The sequence below is a fragment of the Chiloscyllium plagiosum genome, chromosome 5, assembly GCF_004010195.1.
Source record: "Chiloscyllium plagiosum isolate BGI_BamShark_2017 chromosome 5, ASM401019v2, whole genome shotgun sequence".
In the NCBI taxonomy this organism is placed as follows: Eukaryota; Metazoa; Chordata; class Chondrichthyes; order Orectolobiformes; family Hemiscylliidae; genus Chiloscyllium; species Chiloscyllium plagiosum.
In genome coordinates, this window is record NC_057714.1 from 34,218,664 (window position 1) to 34,238,273 (window position 19,610).

Sequence of the window (19,610 nt, forward strand, 5' to 3'; positions counted from 1 at the left end):
AATTCCAGAGTTTAGGACCTAGGCAACTGAAGCCCAATGATTAAAACTGGGGACACTCAGGTGGTCAGAAGTCTGAGAGGGTTGTAGGACTGAAGGAGGTTGCGGAGAAAGAATGGAGTGAGGACATGGAGAGCTTTGGAAATAAGAGTAAATATTACGCAGCCTATAACATGTAATTGTGCATTGTCAAAAACAAAACTCTAATGTGTATCTTATCACCATATTGCATGAAGGGCAATCGAACATATGCTTCAAATGAATGTTACAGATTTAGCAAGGTAAATGGAACTCAGGAAGTGGAGGAGATCCGTTACTAGTTCAGCTGGAGTGTAACTGGAACTGCTCTGTCAATGTAACCTGACCAATACGACAGTGAGGACAAAGGTGCACATCTACATGTAACATTCTCATTTCTATTATAGATTCAAAAGGCTGGAGATAATATGAAAGAAATAGTACTTGTTTGTGAAGAAAGAAATCAATAATAACTGGCCCCAGTTCAAATTTAAACCATAATGTGTTTGAACTGCTGTCTTTGGATCATACATAGATTGTTAGGAGACATGGTTCCTGGTAATTCAGGAGTCAAGAACCACAAGGAAACTCAGTCCCAAATGGGAAATAAAAAAAAACCCTTGGGCATGGAAGTCTTTAATTCACAATTTTTGAAATACAAATGTAAAGAACTGTTCACCTTTAGATATGGTATTACAAATTGGATTATTGGGGATTATCTTGCAAAGTTACCTATTATACTGATCGCCATTATGTAAATGTTCAAGTGCATCAGAATATCTTTTCATTGTGAAAAGTGGTCTTATGCATTTGAAATGAAAGAAAACACTTTCTGTGATCTCCATTAAAATATGCAAGGTGATTATAATGCCCGGAGTCCTTTCTCAATAAGCACTAAAGCCTTCAGCAGCTTTCTCTAACAGAAACAAAAGTAACCTGTTCCTGGTCTGCTTTGACTGATGGAATATTAGCTGTAGAAGAAGTGGGAAAAAAAGCAGTCAGCTTTTTAATTTTCAATAACTCAATTGTTTACATTTCCCAATGTTCATGGGAAGACCATGGGTTTCATTGTTCTTGAGCTGAAAATGTGTTGCTGGAAAAGCGCAGCAGGTCAGGCAGCATCCAAGGAGCAGGAGAATTCCTGAAGAAGGGCTTATGCCCGAAACATTGATTCTCCTGCTCCTTGAATGCTGCCTGACCTGCTGCGCTTTTCCAGCAACACATTTTCAGCTCTGATCTCCAACATCTGTAGTCCTCACTTTCTCCTCCTCCACTGTTCTTGAACCAACCTGTTCAAAAGCCTTATTGCACACCTCTGGAACAGGTGGGACATGAACCCAGACTGCCTGGTTCAAAGGTAGGGCTACTTCCACTGCACCAAGTTTCAAGAACACTTGAACTGCTTGCTCCAGCTGAGGGCTGAGTTCACAGTTTGGTTGTCATAGAGTCATAGAGATGTACAGCATGGAAACAGACCCTTCGGTCCAACCTGTCCGTGCCAACCAGATATCCCAACCCAATCTAGTCCCACCTGCCAGCACCCGGCCCATATCCCTCCAAACCCTTCCTATTCATATACCCATCCAAATGCCTCTTAAATGTTGCAATTGTACCAGCCTCCACCACATCCTCTGGCAGCTCATTCCATACACGTACCACCCTCTCCGTGAAAAAGTTGCCCCTTAGGTCTCTTTTATATCTTCCCCCTCTCACCCTAAACCTATGCCCTCTAGTTCTGGACTCCCCGACCTCAGGGAAAAGACTTTGTCTATTTATCCTATCCATGCCCCTCATAATTTTGTAAACTTCAGCCTCTGACGCTCCAGGGAAAACAGCCCCAGCCTGTTCAGCCTCTCCCTGTAGCTCAAATCCTCCAACCCTGGCAACATCCTTGTAAATCTTTTCTGAACCCTTTCAAGTTTCACAACATCTTTCCAATAGGAAGGAGACCAGAAACGCACGCAATATTCCAACAGTGATCATTGACGTGGTTAACAGGTGTAAACAAATCTTCAATGTGACTATTGAAGTAGGTGTTTGTTTGTACAATGGATTGACTGCTTGAGGGAGTTTATGACTTTTTTTAAGCGGCATTTTTTTCAGTGTGCCATGTGGTTTCAGCTAAAGTTCTACTAGTTAGAATTATTGAAGTCTGTCCGCAGTGGATATTGGAGGGATGCAGGGAATTCCTGAAGAAGGGCTTATTCCCGAAACGTCGATTCTCCTGCTCCTTTGATGCTGCCTGACCTGCTGCGCTTTTCCAGCAACACATTTGTATGCATAAATTTTTTTTTCCCTTAATAGTAGGTTGTGGCAGATGAATTTCTGCAGGTGTCTGTGCTGGAACCTTGGCTTTTTCTGATTGGTATCAATGACTAAGGTGAAGGAGATAGGTCTTGGCATGTAAGCTTACAAGTGACACAGAGGTAGGAAAGTTTGTTGTGAAGTGGAGACAAGGAAGTTGCAGACAGATATAGATGGGTTGAGTGAGTGAACAAAGTTTTAGTAAATGGAGTATAACATGGAAAAGTTGTTCACTTTGAAAGGAAGAATTAAAAGGTGGAATTATTGTTTAAACAGAGAATGACTGCAGAATTCTAAGGTGCAAAGGGGATCTAGATGTTCTCAAGCAGAAGTCACTAAACATTTGCATGCAAGTACCTAGAAGACTAATGGAATACTACCCTTTATTATTGAACTGAAAAGTAAGAACTCAAATCAGATCAAATTACTACTGATGCTGAAGTGAAATAAAAGTCAGGAGTTGCTGCAGAAACTTACGAGATATGACACCATCTGTGAGTTTCACCAGCATGTTCTGCTTTTATTATAAAATACTGATTTTTTTTCAGATACTTGGGCCTTAGTGAGACTATATCTCAAAAATTGTATGCAGTTTTGTGTCCTGATTTTAGGAACAATCTCAAAATGATGCAGGCTGTTCAGATGAGGTTCATTGGAATAATAACTAGACTGAGTGAGCTGTCTTATGAGGAAAAATTGGGAGGACTAAGCCTCTTTTCATTGTAGAAGTGTGAGGGGTGATTTCACTGAAATGTATAAGATCCTGAATGGTTTTAACAAGGTGTGTGTGGAAAGGGTGTGTTCTCCTTGTGGTGAGTTCAGAACTGGGGAAGGAAGTGATAAGAGTCCAATCAGGGAAGGGGCCAAATGAGACTTGGTATTGGGAAATAAGCCCGGTTAGGTAACTGAAGTTTCAGTGACGGAGCATTTTGAAACAGTGATCATAATTCCAGAAGTTTTAAGTTGCTTGTGGATAAGGATAAGAGTTATCCTTGGGTAAAAGTACTAAACTGGGGGAGGATAACTGCGACAATATTAGGCAGGAACTAGGGAATATAGATTGGGGCTGGCTGTTTGAGGATAAATCCACATCTATCATGTGGGAATCTTTCAAAGGCTGGTTGATTTGGGTTCAGGACCAGCATGTTCCTATAAAAATGTCGGATAAGGATGGCAAGATTTGGGAACCTTGGATGACCAAGAGAAACTGTGAACCTAAACAGAAAGAACGAGGAAGCAGATGTAAGGTATAGGAATCAGAAGGCAGACAGAGCCCTCACGGAATATAAAGAAAGGAGGGAAAAAGTTAAACCAGGAGTTGGGAGGGCTAAAAGGGCCACAAAGTGGTAAACAGGATTAAGGAAAATCCCAAGATGTTTTTTATACAAGGAGCAAGGGGGTACCTAGGGTCGGTCCATTCAGGAACAAAGATGGAAATTGGAGCCGGAGGATGTGGTTGAGATCCTTAGCTGTCCTGTGGTAAACCTCTATCAAATTCTTAATTAAGGTCCTTGATACTTCGCATCAATATTCACAAAGGAGATGGATTTGGTGGATGATACACCTATAGAGGGGTATGCTGATATTCTAGGACATGTCGATATAAGATTGGAGGTGTTGGGTGTAGCCTTAATGTAGGTAGTCCCCAGGACCTAATGGGATCTATCCCAGACTTCTGAGGGAGGCAAGGCAAGAAATTGCTGGGACCTTGTACAAAATCTTTGTATTCTTTCTAACCAAATGAGAGATCCGAGAAGACTGGAGGAATAGCCTTTGTTTAAGAAGAGCAATGGAAATAATCCAGGAAATTACAGGCTGGTGAACCTTACAATAGTGGAAGAGAAATTATTGGAGAAGATTTTTAGAGACAGGATTTAATCACATTTGGTAAAATATGGACTAAATAATGACAGGCAGCATGGCTATGTGCAGGAAAGGTTGTGTCTCACAGACTTGATTGAGTTTTTTGAGGAAGTGACAAAGATGGGTGAGGGCAGAGTGGTGGATGTTGTCACTAGATTTTAGCAAGGTCTTTGACAAGGTCCTTCCTGGCAGGCTGACACAAAGGTGAAGTCACATGGGATCCATGGTGAGCTGGTAAGTTGGATACAGAACTGTCTTTAGCATGAAAGACAGAGAGTTGAGATAGAAAGGTGTTTTTCTGACTGCAGAACTGTGACCAGTGTTGTTCCACAGGGATCAGTGCTGGGAAGATTTCCAGAGAATATAGCAGGATATAGAGAGGCTGAAGACTTGAATGGAGAAATGGCAGATGAAGTTTAATCTGGACAAATGCAAGATGATAAATTTTGGAAGGTCTAATGCAGACGGTAGTAAACAGTAAATGGCAGAACCTTTCAAAGCATTAACCTACAGAGGGGTTTAGTAAGGCAACATTTGGAATATTGCATACAGTATTGGTTGCTACACCACTAAAAGGATGTGAAGGCTTTGGAAAGGACAAAGAAATATTTTACGAGGATGTTGTCTGGTTTGGAGAGTATCAGCTACGAGGAGACATTGGATGAGCTTAGTTTGTTTTCAGTTGAATTTCAAAGGCTGAAGGGTGACTTGATAGAAATTTAGAAAGATATGAGAAGCATGGATAGTCTAAGTCTTTTTCCCTGACTAGAAACGTCAATTGTTAGGTGACATGGTTTAAATAACAGGGGGAAAGTTTAAAGGAAATGTGAGAAACAAGCTTTAACACAGAGAGTGGTAAGTGCTTGGAATGTGCTGCCAGAGGAGGTGGCAGAAGCAGATACAATAGCAGCATTTAAGAGGAATCTTGATAGATACACGGACATGCAGGGATTAAAGGGATATGGACTGAATAGAGGCACAAGGTTTTTATTTTAGAAAGGCGTTATGTGTTGGTGCAAACTTGCTGGGCCAAAGGGCCTGCTTCTGTGCTGTATTTAGTTCTTTTGCACTTTGTACTAATAGTGTAAACTGTGTGTTATTTTGTGGATTGCAGTTTATTCCACAAACTGCATTTGCTCCTGAGTGTTACTGTGTGAACTGCTTTCAATTTAATGTTAAGGAAAATGGGTTTTAGACACCAAAGGTTGAATTTTCTATGGAAGCAGTTATGAGACAGGACCAGGAGCAAAGTTGTAAAACTGCAGTTGGCTCAGCTAATTATTGCTTCTGATTGGAGGAGGAGTCAGTATGATCTCCCATTTCCCTCAGCTGTGCTCACCTCTCCCAGTGGGGCACTGTTAATGTTAGTTTACATCCAGAAAAATAGAGGAACAATGTCAGAAAACTAAGTTAGTTCTAGTCATTCTGATGTCCCATAAAATTTACTTCTTAGTTTTGTTTCAAGTAACTGTTTGTTTCTCTTTTTGTGTCATTTCCACTACAAGGGAAACCTAATACTGTACCTGTGAGAAAGAAGAAAAACACAAAATAGGAAAGGCACAGCGATTAAACTCAGAAAACATGAACAGATATTAAAGAATTGAAAGAGGAGTGAAGTGTGTTTTCCTTGGAGCGTCGGACGCTGAGGGGAAACCTTATAGAGGTTGATAAAATCATGAAGGACATAGATAGGAAAAATAGACAAGGTCTTTTTCCTGGGGTGGGGGAGTCCAGAACTAGAGGACATAGTTTTAGGATGAGAGAGCAAAGATTTAAAAGGGACATAAGGGACAACTTTTTCACACAAAGGATGGTGTCACGTATGGAATGAGCTGCCAGTGGAAGTGGAGGCTGATTCAATTACAACAATTAAAAGGCATTTGGTTGGATATGGGAATTGGAATGGTTTAGAGGGATATGGACCAAGTGCTAGCGAATGGGACAAGATTAAATTAGGATATCCGGTTGGCATGGACAAGTTGGGCCAAAGGATCTGTTTCTGTGCTGTACATCTCTATAGTTCTATGACTCTATGAAAGACTAATAAAAAAGGGAAGTAGAATTAATTATACATTAATCACTAATAAATGTGAAAATGATAGAAATTAACTATTCTTTTATCTTGAATGTCAAATCTTAGTTTGCAATCAGTAACTTGATTTCTTTTTAATAGAAATACAACTTTTGTGATGCAGATTTAATTATTAGTGTGAAAAGAATTATTTAAAACTGACAGTTGGCTCAGTCTTGGAACAGGATTTTTTGTTTTATTTTCCTTTAAAAGTCTTGATTACAGTGTATTTACTGCATTAGACCTCAGTACACAATACCAGAGGGAAAAAAACCCAGCAAAGGCAACAGACAATTGGGAATTGCAACAAAATCAACAACTTGCAATTATATAGCATCTCTAATATATAAAAAAAACTGCCCAAAGTGATTTACAGAGGTGTGGTTAGAGAAAAACATTTGGCTAAACTGAGTCAAAAATTTTAGGAGGGCTGACTGAAACCATGATCAAAAAGGTGGATTTTAAGGAGCATGTTAAGAGAGAATAGCAATGTTAGGGAGGCCATGAAAAGTATGGAGCACTTAAACTCATATCAATAATAGAGGGCTAATGATTGTTATATAGGCTTGCTTTGTTTGAATGTAAATGCCTGATTCAGAATATAATTTATATTTTGTTTTCCATAGCTTCTCTGAAATTTATGGGTTGTTTAAGTTTAGCGTGAAATGTAGGTTAGATTACTTACAGTGTGGAAACAGGTCCTTCGGCCCAACAAGTCCACACTGACCCTCCAAAGAGCAACCCACCCAGCCCCCTACATTTACCCCTTCACCTAACACTATGGGCAGTTTGCATGGCCAATTCACCTATCCTGCACATCTTTGGACTACAGGAGGATACCGGAGCAAATCCATGCAGACACAGGGAGAATGTGCAAACTCCACACAGACAGTTGCCTGAGGCGGGAATTGAACCCAGGTCTCTGGTACTGTGAGGCAGCAGTGCTAACCACAGTGCTGCCCATAAGACTCGACTCTGATGGGATTCGAACCCACAACCTTTGAATAGCAACCTTAACAAAGGCGGACAAGTCCAACGCGCTTGCCATTGCACCACAGAGCCAGCCCTTGTTGTAGACAATCGTTTATTTTCCAGTTTGCATGTTCTGATAGCTTCAAGTCCATTATTGAGAGGATTTCATTCAGTGCAGTGTTTTGGTTTGAATGCTATTCCAATAAGCTGGAATCATTCCTGACATGCGTATGTCAGATGTTACCAACGATTACATTTTTAACGTGTTCAAATCTGTCTCGATGAAATTACTGAACTAGTGCCAGCATGTAAATGATTGAGTACTGGGGCCTCAGGTTCATTGGGAAAAGAATTTTGGACCATAAGGCATGAGGGTATTGGCCTGAAATATTGTTTCTACATTTCGTGGAACTACGGTTGAAATGTGTAAATCATAATGTTATATTAATGGCAATGTTTTCTGAATTAGGTAGCGCGACGTTGGGGAATCCAGAAGAATCGTCCTGCTATGAATTATGACAAGCTGAGCCGTTCACTGCGCTATTACTATGAGAAAGGCATCATGCAGAAAGTAAGGGACAAGCTTGAGTCATTTTATTCATAATTTCTTCAAATGTTAGTTGAATAATATCCAGATGAGATACAGATATATTGCATGCCGATTGGAGTGGGGGAAACCCCCATGTATGACACATTTCAATCCAATTAAATGGATTCCCATTGTTTTTAAGAATATCCAATGCCTTTCTTGGACCTGTAACTTGGAGCTCTACATTTGCATTCTTTTAATCCTCAGGACTTATACTGAGTCAAAAGACTGTCAAGAATACCTCATCTAAGTAATGATTGCTTCTCCATTCATTCTGGATTCGGCAAAAGTTCAACTGGGCAACATAGTCAGAAACTATGTGGTTCAGAATAAATAAGTACAAAGTTTAATCTGCTCGATATTTGCTGTGATAGTTGATATAAGAGAAGTATATTGTTCAGGTTTCCATCGCCTGACTTTTTACTTGGCTGCTTCCAGAGGCATGTATTTTGGCAATCAGAGTCATCTGTGATCTCCAAAATTTACACTTAAAACTCTGCCAACACCTGTTGACATTGGACAATAAAATCTCAAAATGTCTTAGTTCAATCTGCAATGGAGTAGCACTTCTGTTCAGTACGTGTTTGTGCCCTTTGCCTCTTCTGATATTTTGAATTCAGTGCATTTGCACCTTTTAAGTTAGCAACCTAGTTTTTTTTTCAGTCCTTCTGGGGTACCTGCCTCAGTAAGAAAGAGAGATGTTGGAGTAGCACTTTACCACAGGATGAGTGGATGACTGGGAGCTCGAGCAATTAACAAGAGCTCGACAATTAACAATATGATGGACGTCGAAAGATATCCAACATTCAACTAAAAGAAAGCACATACAAGAATCTAATCATTTGAACACATCCTTATAAATTGGAGGAGTAAAAAGAACAGCATAGGGTGACAAGGCAGGTAGTAAGAGCTACAAAAAGGAGGTGAAAGAAAACTGCAAAGGAAGTTAAAATTAACAGAGGATTGGAGTTTATTGCTTTGGATCCACTATGTCATCAACAAATGGGAAATCAGTTCTTGCTAGCAACAGGATCGATAATACAGTTTTCCAGAGCTCTTGGCTCTGCTTGATCAATCATATGTGTGGCAGCTCTGGGGTCTTCGCAGCCCCAATAGGAAAGGTACATATGCCATAGCAATTTGTGGACCACAAGGGCAGCTTAATATGAGGGTGTCCTTAGAGGTGTGAATGAAAAGCAAAAATGATGAAAATGCAACATATTAATTCTTTCATTCGGCAGCAAGAGTGTGTTTTCTTACCCACATGCTATCCTTGGTGCATGGAACTGTTATTTCCTTTTGAATGCGTGCTAACATGTAGTACTTGGAACCATGGATTGATGTGGGGTTATGAGGAATCCTGAGGGAATGGGTAAAGATACAAAAAGTTACAGAAGAGGTGATGACTTAGTAGTATTGTTGCTGGACTGTTAGTCCAGACACTCAACTAATATTCGGGGGACCTAGGTTTGAATCCCATTGTGACAGGTAGTGGAATTTGAGTTCAACAAATATCCAAACTGAGAGTCTAACAGCACCACAAATCCATTGTTGGTTGTTGTAAACACCCATTTTGTTCACTCATGTCCTTTAGGGAATTAGATTGCTGACCTTACCTGGTGTGGCCTACATGTGATGCCAAACCCCATACCAATGCAGTTGATTCTTAACTGCCCCTGTCTAGGAAATAAATGCTGGCCTAGCCAGCGGTGCCCTGATCCTGTGAATGAGTAACAAAAAAGATGGGGATGATTGTCGTGGCAAGAGCGCTGGTGTGAGTGTTGGAGGGATATTTTAGGTTTTTTCCTATTATTTTACTTTGTGGACAGTGTTGGAGCTCCAAAGCAGGCTGTCTGTCCAAGCTGCCTCAGAACCCAGCAGTCTTCTCAGCTCTTTTGCCTGAATTTCAGTCAGATTGAACTCTCCCTCCCTTTGGACTGCAAAGTTGGAAGTGTAGATAGCCATATTTACAGGCAGAGTTGCTCCCACCTCTGTGTATGCGACCTAGGAACATAAATTGGGGCTTAACCTCCTAATTATAACAATAGAGGAAGAAGTGCAATGAATCGATGGGTATCTCTGATGAATCAGCAATTTTTAATTATGCTTTTTGTGTTATAAGGATGAAGACAACAATTAAATTTGAAAGATAAAATCTTGTTTTCCCTACCCTTTAAATAAGTGCGCAGGATTACATTTATTGTCTGGAACTGATTTTCACTGTACGTTTAGATGTTCTTCAGGCAGTAAAAAAAGAGATTCAGATCATTAACATACCTGGTTTGATAAACATTGACTTATCTAGCAGTAGCTAATAAGAAGCTCAAAGAACTTCAAAGAAATATTAATGGCAGTAAGATCTTTCTTATGTTTGAATTTTGCATTTTTTAACCTTTTAATTTTAAAGTTTCAAATTCTAGGTTTAGGACTGGCCAGTAATGTAACCTTTGACTACATCAGTCTAATGGTGCTTTTGGTTTATTTTGAAGAGCAAGTCTTTATGGGAAACTGTTTCTCTCATTTCTGCAGGTCGCTGGAGAAAGATATGTGTATAAATTTGTCTGTGATCCAGAAGCACTTTTCTCGATGGCTTTCCCAGACAACCAGAGGCCAGTGCTGAAAACTGATATTGAGCGTCATATCAATGAAGAGGACACTGTCCCTCTCTCCCACTTTGATGAGAACATGGCCTATATACAAGATAGTGGCTGTTGCAATCCCCATCCATATAATGAAGCCTATGTGTACTGATGCAACATATTTGGGGAAAATGACTCCTTGTTTCTTTTCTTTTCTCTATTATTTTTCTCTGTAGACCATGACCCAGGATTTACTTCATCTCTTCAGCATCTCTGACATCAAGTAATGGGTCCACGGTTTCTGTCGCATTAACCCCATGGTCCACCACCAGGGACAGTGCACTTTATGAAAAGACTCATTCGAGTTCTACATGTTTTTTTCAGGGTAGGGTGGGTGGGGAGTGGGAGTGGGAGTGGTTGGTGTTGGGGAGAGGGGAGTGGTTTTCATTTAGCCTACATGCTTTTCTTTGGAGGGTAAGGAGGGATGGGAGGGTCGGGAATTGCGGACATTTACATGGTTTGATCGATGCTATCATATGGATTTTTGTTTCATATCAGCTAAAAAACTTACTAAGTGAAAGTTACAAGAAATCTGCTGATATCAGTAATAAAAGAAATTGCATATCTAATATTGCTGTGTTAACACAGCCAGCACTCTTTAAAAATCTATATCTGAGTAGGTACATAGTACTTTTTTGTCAGGTACACATTAATATACAGTCAAGCATTTTACTGCTGTGTCATATTTGTTAAAAATATATGAATACTAGATTATGCTGAAGCTTCTGCTGCAGTCTCCTTTTCTGTAAATTCTTTTAAATAAGGGTTTATTGCAGACATCTGAAGTATTGTTCTAAGTCCAGGTAGTATTTCAGGACAATGAATAGACAACACGAAACATTCACTGCTTAGGATATAGCTTATGCTGTAGATATACTATAAGCAACTGTACGCTTTAGGAATTGGTAAAAGATTATTCACCTGCAACTTGTAAAAGGAATTTTTTATGTGGAAGACTGACATCCTTGGAAATCCATCTAATGGAACCTGTCAATGGCAGCCTTTTATTTAAACCCACGTGAGTTTTTAAATCCAGACACTGAAGTAGCCATGGCAAGACATATATGACAAGAATACAACCTGGCAAAAAGGACAAAGTTACCTTTGAATAGTTCTTGGAACTCATGAGCTACACTGACTGGTGTTGACATTTGAACGTTCATACAGCAGTATAAACCCATTTATTTTGAACTGGTTAACATTTAGACAAAGGATTTTGATGTGAACATGTCAAACGTTCCTGGTCTAATCACTCAACATAATTTCAATATTGTTCTCAGTAAGTAACCTGTGCTCGGAAAAAAAAACTTTCTCAACATCAGATGAATTTTGGTCCGATCAGGATTTTAGCTTCAGCATGTGACTGCCTTTTTCCTGGTTAAGATTTTTCTCTAAAACAATTGGGGTAGCTTCCTAAAAGACATGCTGATGTATATTCCTAAAAGACATGCTGATGTACAGGTGCTATACTTAGACAGCAGAACCTGTACATATGAAGGCACATTGCACACGCCAAATTTGACATAACTTGCATTCTATGTCATTTCTGGCAGAATACTATGATGTCCACAGACATTCCTATGATGAATTTCTGTTGCTGTTCTAATCACTGAATGTGAACAAGTTTCTCTTTGTCTCCTTGAAGCTTAATGTTTCCTTCAGTCAATAAATGATCCTGTGACTGTGAGAAGAAACCTATATTTTTCCCTTCTGGTTAGAAAGCTGATCATTGTGCATTACTTTGGAAACCTAAAAATATTTGACGGGCATATACATTGAGCAATACTTATGCTCCTTTGCATATCAAAATGTTTAATAGGGTTCTGTGGAAATTGAAACTAGGACATTTGTGTAGCTTTTAATCCTTGTCATTTTGTTACTGCATTTTGCAAATGTATTCTGGCCTTCTGAAAAGGATACTCCAGTCTATGATTTATCCAAATGATTAAGATGAATTTGAATATTGTCAAAACCTTTGCTTACCCCAGGGTAATCATCAAATGAACAATCATCAAATCATCAAACAGAAATCTTAAGAACTTGACCATATTTGCATAACACAGTTCAATAATAGGAAGGAAAACAATGATGATGAGTGATACATTGCATTTTTAAAGCTTCTGGTCCATTCCTCATCTGTTCATCAGTAAACAGTAATATATTATTATTTTGCTCAGTTTTCATCCCCACTTCACCCCAGACTATTTCTACACCATTTTCCCAGGGAAGGAGGGCAGCTGAATGGAATGGTCATTTCTCTTGGGCTTAAAAGTTCAGTGCAGTCCAGCAATGACCGAAAGGTTTTTCATTCATGACTTCCTATAACTGCTATTACATAGCAACTTGAAATAATCAACAAACCTGTTCGTGTGCAACAAATCATTACGTGACAGAGGACCGAGAGCATCTAAAATGAGAGAAGACAAATTATGTTTGAGAATTAAATACCCTTTCAGTCACTGCCCACATGTGAAAAATAGACTGCAACGATGACTTTTACCTGAACTGTATAACGGTGCAAATTTAGAATGTGCACCTCATAGCAGCACTGCTTGGTTATGATTTTTTTTTTCTTTGGTGCAGTCAGTTTAAGGAATCAGTGAGACATACAGCATTGAAAGGGACCTTGCTGTTTCTTTGAAAGTTTCACTCTCTTGCTCATCCTCCATGGCCATGCACACTTTTCCTTTTCAAGTAAAAATCCAATTCCCTTTTGAAAATTACCATTCAGTAATTTGGCAAGAGGAAGAGTCTGTGATTTTAAATCTTGCATGAAGTGATATACAGTGCTGAAGGTATACCTAAGTATAAAAAAAAGCACGCATTTCCTTACCTATCCACCACTTTTCTGCTGGGGGAAACGTTATAATTACAGTAAATCATATTGCAATTCCATCGTGGGATTGAGTAACACTAATTTATAGCTGGGACCAGCAAACATGTCCTCAAGTGAAATGGCACTAATTTGATGTTGTAATTGACAAACCACTTGTATTCATGCTTGTTATATATAGAATATATATAAAAAGGTCAATGGTCAACTTTAATCTGAATTTTCATGATGTGACTTTGGGATATTAATATGTGGACAGATCTGTCAGCTTGCTCTTTATGATTCTCTTCTTGAATTGTATTTCTAGTAATTCGCATCAAGTGCAATCATGCCTGGTTCACATGGAACAAGCCGGGGGGAGTAACTGGTCCTATTTGTTCCCTTGTGTTTCAGTAGTATTCACAGGAATTCTTTTAATTTTACCCCATAAAGCTTGTGGCAGAGTTATCCAGTGATATGAGTTCTATTTCCAATCTGTGATGTGCAACCCAGTTCAAAAAGTGTGATCTGTTTCAGAATAGTTCTCACAAAAGGAGTTTCATTTTTGAATGTGGAGGTAAACATGCATTGTTGGGATTGATCGTGGGGGCTTATTTAGCATTGCCACAGTTGCTAGGCTTAATTTCATGTTTCTCTGACAGGAGAGCAGGAAGTGTAAAATTGGGTATGATGCCTTTGGCACATTCCCTGTCATTATACGTGCATTGAGGAAGTGAGCCCTCCTAACAGCTGGTTCAAGCATTTCAATGCCAATTAATGGCTATTTATGGGCCTGCCTTCTACCTTTGAGCAAGGGCATGGGGGCTCAGTGGATAGCACTGCTGCCTCACAGCACCCCAGGGAACCAGGTTCGATTCCACCCTTGGGCAACCGTCTGTGCGGAGTTTGCAAGTTCTGTGTGGCTGCGTGGGTTTCCAATGGGTGCTCAGATTTTCCTCCGTAGTTCAGAGATGTGCAGATTGGGTGAATTGGCCATGATAAATTGCCCATAATGTCCATGAATGTGTAGGTTAGGTGTGTTATTCATGAGAAATGCAGAGTTACAAGCAAAGGTTAGGCGGATGGGTTTGTGTGGGATGCTCTTCGGAGAGTTGGTGAACTTGTTGGGCTGAATGACCTGTTTCCAAACTGTAGGGATTCTGTGGAAGTGGGAGGCCTGCAAGCTTTCACGGTGTAGGCTGAGGGTGGGCAAGGGTGGAGGCAATTATATCCTCTTCCATTGGAAGCCCCCATCAAGTCTGACACCCACCAACTTCAAAGTTTCTTCTGTAACCCTGCCTTGACTCTGGCACAGATTAAACTTTCACCCACTGTGACTAATTTAGGTTTGTCTGATTTCTATAATGCTAACAAAAGCATTTTTCACTTTGCTGAACATAGCAAGATAATAGGATTTCTAAAATTAATTATAGATTCTGCTTAGTTTTACACATGTGGAACAGAACCTAGCAGACCAGAAGCGTTCCAGGTTTGATCCTTTGTTGAGATTCCTGCTGTTAGTTATCATTGGGGGGCTCTACAACAGTTGCTTGGTGATCAGCTGAGGATAAGGTTGGGTTTGGTTGTGTTAACTGGTGAAGTCAAATGGTTTGTTGATACATGGAGCTAGAAATTATTGTAATTCAGCTCACATCTGACATAAGTTACTTGGAACAATGGAAATGGGTCTTTGGATTAGTTCACCATAGCCAATACATTCAGCCCTTAATTTACATTTTAGATAAGACTTAACAATAATTTTAAAAATCTAATCAGGATCTAAATAATGAATAGTCACTCTAATGACACATTGTTTTCTTTTCTCACTCGATCAGTTGTCTGTTAGACTTCTTGCATTTCATACCACGCTCAAATATTGTAAAATAGCTCTTCTTTTGAAGTCCACAAATAATAACCAAAAATTTCAAGAGTCAACATTGGAAATTTAAACTATCTCCTGATCGTGAAACCTTCACTACATGTATTTGTAAGGTACTGTACTGAATCCTTTTACGTGCCACAAGCGTTTTCTTTTGTTGCAACATTTAGGATATAGCTTCTGTATGAGACATTAAAACATTGATCTTAAAACTTCTCCCTGTCATTGCACAACATGTTGTGGTGCCATCACTTCATCTCCACGTTTGTGCCAGATGAACCAGGCATTGTGTTGAGGAGTCCTCGAAACAAGGTGGAGGCAAAAGCAAATTACTACATCTGCCTGAAGATGGCCATCTGGAAACCTAATGTAGCAAAAAAATAAATAAAGAGACAATATCGAGGGGCATCTGTAAATGACGGACAGTATTTTTTCTGCTGTTTCTGAGAAATTTTCTAAATTTTTGTAATTTTGTATTTATCATGTATGTTTTGGTTTTATATGGCCACAAAGTAGCATTCGGATTAATAATGTAAATCTCATTGTTGTTTAATTTTCCTCAGCTAAGGCTTTGAGCAATTTGAAGGGTTCATAGATTTCTTGTATTGCTTTATGATTTTATTTTGCTTTATGAAGAAAACTGTAATAGCATAATAAACTGTTCAATTCCTAAGGAACTCTTGACAATATGTAGTTTGATAGAAAATATTCTAGCAATGTTTCTTTTTTATGTTTTTTTTTTATTTTTTACATTGAGCACAATCTTGATGGAGTTATCCAAAAGTACATTTGGTTGGTTTTATATAAGTCTTGGTGTTTATTTCCAATCAGACCTAATAGTGTTACAAGATCATTTGCTGTCACCTGCATTTCAATTGTCAACATTGTTTCTATCACTGATATAGAAAAAAGAAAATGCATGATAGACTTGTGAAAGTAATCAAGAACAAGTGGTGGTTCGGAGTCATTATATTACCTGAAAGCATGAGGTGATGTAATTAGGAGGGGTCCGAAGCAATATTGATTGCTAATTGTGCCCAAACTCTGTCTTTCTACTTCAATCTACACCTTAATTAAATCAGGAAAAGCTTCTTAATTGTACACTTCTTTCACCTCTATTTTGTAAAGACAACAATATACCTAGAGATTTGTTATCTATCTTCCCTTTTGGACAGAACACAGTCTGCACATTAACTGATATGGCAAAGGATAAAGGTATATAGGCCTTTTCAAGTTTCAGTTCTCTGTGGTTCCAATCCACTATTTCAGAGAAATCTCCTCCAGCAGTAGCCTGAACCTCTGCTATTTCAATATAGGTTACGATTCATCAACTGGTTGAGTATCCAAAACACATCTGTAATATTTACCATCACTTGACACCAGCTCTTCCTCATTCTTCAGAAGTGTTCAATGATTCTTGCATGAATAGAAGTTGTTGAGATGACAGAATCACTCATTCCATAGCCAAAGGCGCAATTCCAAGAATACTACTCATTGTTTTATTAGAACAGCATGCACAAAGCAGGATGCAGGGACAAAATGAAGTGATATAAATCATGCTTAGCATCAGGAGTTCCAGCAGTGAATGTATGCAATCACTGAGATTTTTATCTGGTCCAGTGTTTCAAAGACTGGATTTACACAGTTTTAGCTGAACTTCATTAGCAAATGCTTGCATTTTATATGCGAGACTGCTGAGATTAATTATTATCAGGAGATTTGCCACGCGCTTGTGTAATTGGTTGAATAATCTTCACTTAGCTGTTTCATTCAGATGCTGGTTTAGGTCAGATTCCAGGACACCATGAATCATGAACCACCAACTGATGTTTACAACAAAATCTAGGCATTCACACATATTTTTCTTTCCTGAGTTTGAATCCAGATACCAAAATTGGAAAACTTGCAGGGCAGATCTTGCAGCCAAAGTATGAAGTGCAGGTGCAGAGCTTGTGATTTACTTCCTATTAATTTTAACAGGGAAAGGAACATGGACTGCATACACACAGTTTCTTCCAGGAAATATCAGTACCCAAGTAAAGTATGCAATCAACCTCTGTGTGTTAACCCATTGGGCTTACAGTTTCCTTGTTGACATATTATGTAAATATATTTTGAAAAACAAAGCTCAATATTGTGTTTATACAGAATAGGAGTAAAGCTGACTTTATGGAGATCTTTAAAGTCAATGAAGATAAAATTTACAAGAGATGTTAAATAGGCTACCGATTATCTGTCAGCCATTTTGCACTTTGACATGGTCTCAAAATTATCCCAAATGGAACTTATCCGGTACCTTACTGACAATCACAAAATCTATTCCGTTATTTCTTTTGTTCATCAAAACTCTGGATCTTCAATGTAAAAATTTAGGATTTCTGAAAATCCACAGAATTTTGCCATGATCTAAAGCATATGATGTGCTTATACTGAGGATATGATGGTTAGTGAGAGTAGCAGCAGGAACATATGCAACTGAAAGAAGTTGTCACAAATTTTGTATTGTTAGTTATTACAGTATATTACTGATCACAATCGCCTTTCCACTACACTTACGTAGGAAAAAAAAATGATAATGTTATTGTCAACTATTTGTAAATGGGAATTTCCATTTTCAGATGTACACAAGTTAACTTCGATTCACATATTCTGCAAGAAATAGTTTCATTCAATGCAATTATAACTTTTTAACAATGTATTAGGATTGACCAGATGAATTCAGCAAGTTGATTGATACAGCATGGCAACCTCCAGAGTCTATTTGTGTTTGTTGTCAATCCATTTCTGGGAGCTGTTGAATGAAGTTCTGTCAATAATGAAAGAAAGGCCTGATGAATGTTACTGCACATAGATTTGAAATTCAGTTACAAACATTGCAATTCTGGAGAACTGACAAAACACAATAGATTGTTTTTGTCAGAACGTCAGATTGAATGAAAATAGACTTGTGGCATTGGTCGTTCTTGGTTAAAACAACTTTTCACAATTCAACACTGCACATAACTGAGAGCAGAAAGAAACCATATTAAATTACATGCAGAAGCCTTTCTGCCATCTGTAACATCTATAACCTGCTAGTATAATCAGTTACCAACAATTCTGGTCCTCAAAAGCAGCCAGTCAATAAGCTTTTAGTTCAGCCTTTTAACTTTGCTTAATGTTCATGTCCATCTTTTTGTAAAATTTCCAAATCCACCACAAAGTAAATTGATGATCTCATTATGGAGAAATGCAGGAGAAATAGATATGTATAGTGGTAAGAATGTGTATTGTAAGCAGCTATCGACTATGACCTAATCGGAGTGCACCAGTCTTTGAGTCATAAGTTTTTTGTTCAAGTACTCTGTCAAAAAGATGTGGAAGGCCCTGCTGCACAATTTTGAAAAAGAGCAGGGGAAGTATCCCTAGCATCCTCAATTTTATGCTGGTCTACATATTATAAATAGATAATTTAGTCATTATTGTATTGCTGCTTGTAGAAGCCTGCTTTGCACTAATTTGTCTGGCTTATTATAACCATGATTACACTTCACAAAGCAAATTATTGGCGACAAGATACTTTGTGATGTCTGGTGGTCATGCATGACATAAATGCAACTTTTTAATACAAACAACATGGTAGAAATGCTCAGCAACATCTGTGGAGACACAAATGGGCTCGATTTGAAGCATCAGATGCCAGGGTTGGGGGGATGCACTAGTGGACCCAGGTAGCCCATGGGTAACCAAGAAATACATGCAGTGTGTCTCTCGGTGACATTTTAGTTCTGCCACTGTATTACCATAGTATTTGCCAACTAATTAGATGATGACAACCTGCATACATGAATTTCAATTTCACTGTTTAAAGGTATGTGGCAAATATGAAATATGCTACATTCAGATTTGTGAGCAGAACAACGTGAATTGGCAGAATACAGTAGACACGTTCAAAATCTGTGTCTCATTTTAGTGACACCTCCCTGGATGTGATGTTCAGGCTGTAAAGATGCTAGTGTTTCCTAATGATAGGTAGAAGAAGCCTGCTGGTGAATCCAAGAAGACCTGGGTAAAGGTTGGCCATGAGCTCAGCAGCAAGAGTGCTTCAGGATGCAATGCTGAATGCAATCTAATAACATAAGCAAAGTAAGAAAAGTGAGCACTATGGCACAACTAACTAATTCCTGATCTATCACTCCAACACCTTCATTTTACCATCTTTAGCCAACTGCAGTACAAGCTTTGTCACACCAAAATGACCATGTAGGTACACCCATCTGATTTGATCTATTATTGTCACATACTGAGATACAGTGAAAAATGTTGGTGCTAACCAGACAAATCATATCCTACAGAAGGACATCAGGGTATTAGAACAGAATAGAATGTTACAGATGCAGAGAAAGATTGACTCCAATGCATGAGAGGTCTGTTCATAAGTCTGATAACAGTGGGGAAGAATCTATTCATCTCTACATCAATGGATT

At 38.8% G+C, this 19,610-nt stretch overlaps 1 protein-coding gene and 1 non-coding gene across 7 annotated transcripts in view; one reads left to right on the top strand and one right to left on the bottom strand.

Moving 5' to 3' along the window:
- etv1 (ETS variant transcription factor 1) overlaps positions 1 to 10,799 on the top strand; it is a 142,752-nt gene extending 131,953 nt beyond the window's left edge. For 5 of the 6 annotated variants that reach the window (XM_043689841.1, XM_043689839.1, XM_043689840.1 and 2 more), the window contains 2 exons: positions 7,695 to 7,796; positions 10,344 to 10,795. In XM_043689841.1, the coding sequence (XP_043545776.1) occupies positions 7,695 to 7,796; positions 10,344 to 10,565 (324 nt within the window). In that variant the 3' untranslated portion in view covers positions 10,566 to 10,795. Of the gene's footprint in view, positions 1 to 7,694; positions 7,797 to 10,343 lie in introns of all 6 variants that reach the window. The other variant, XM_043689844.1, reaches the window with a different exon arrangement.
- trnat-ugu lies at positions 7,224 to 7,315 on the bottom strand. The gene is given in 2 exon segments: positions 7,224 to 7,259; positions 7,279 to 7,315. It is a non-coding gene; the product is annotated as a tRNA-Thr (tRNA).
- Positions 10,800 to 19,610: the final 8,811 nt, after the last annotated feature.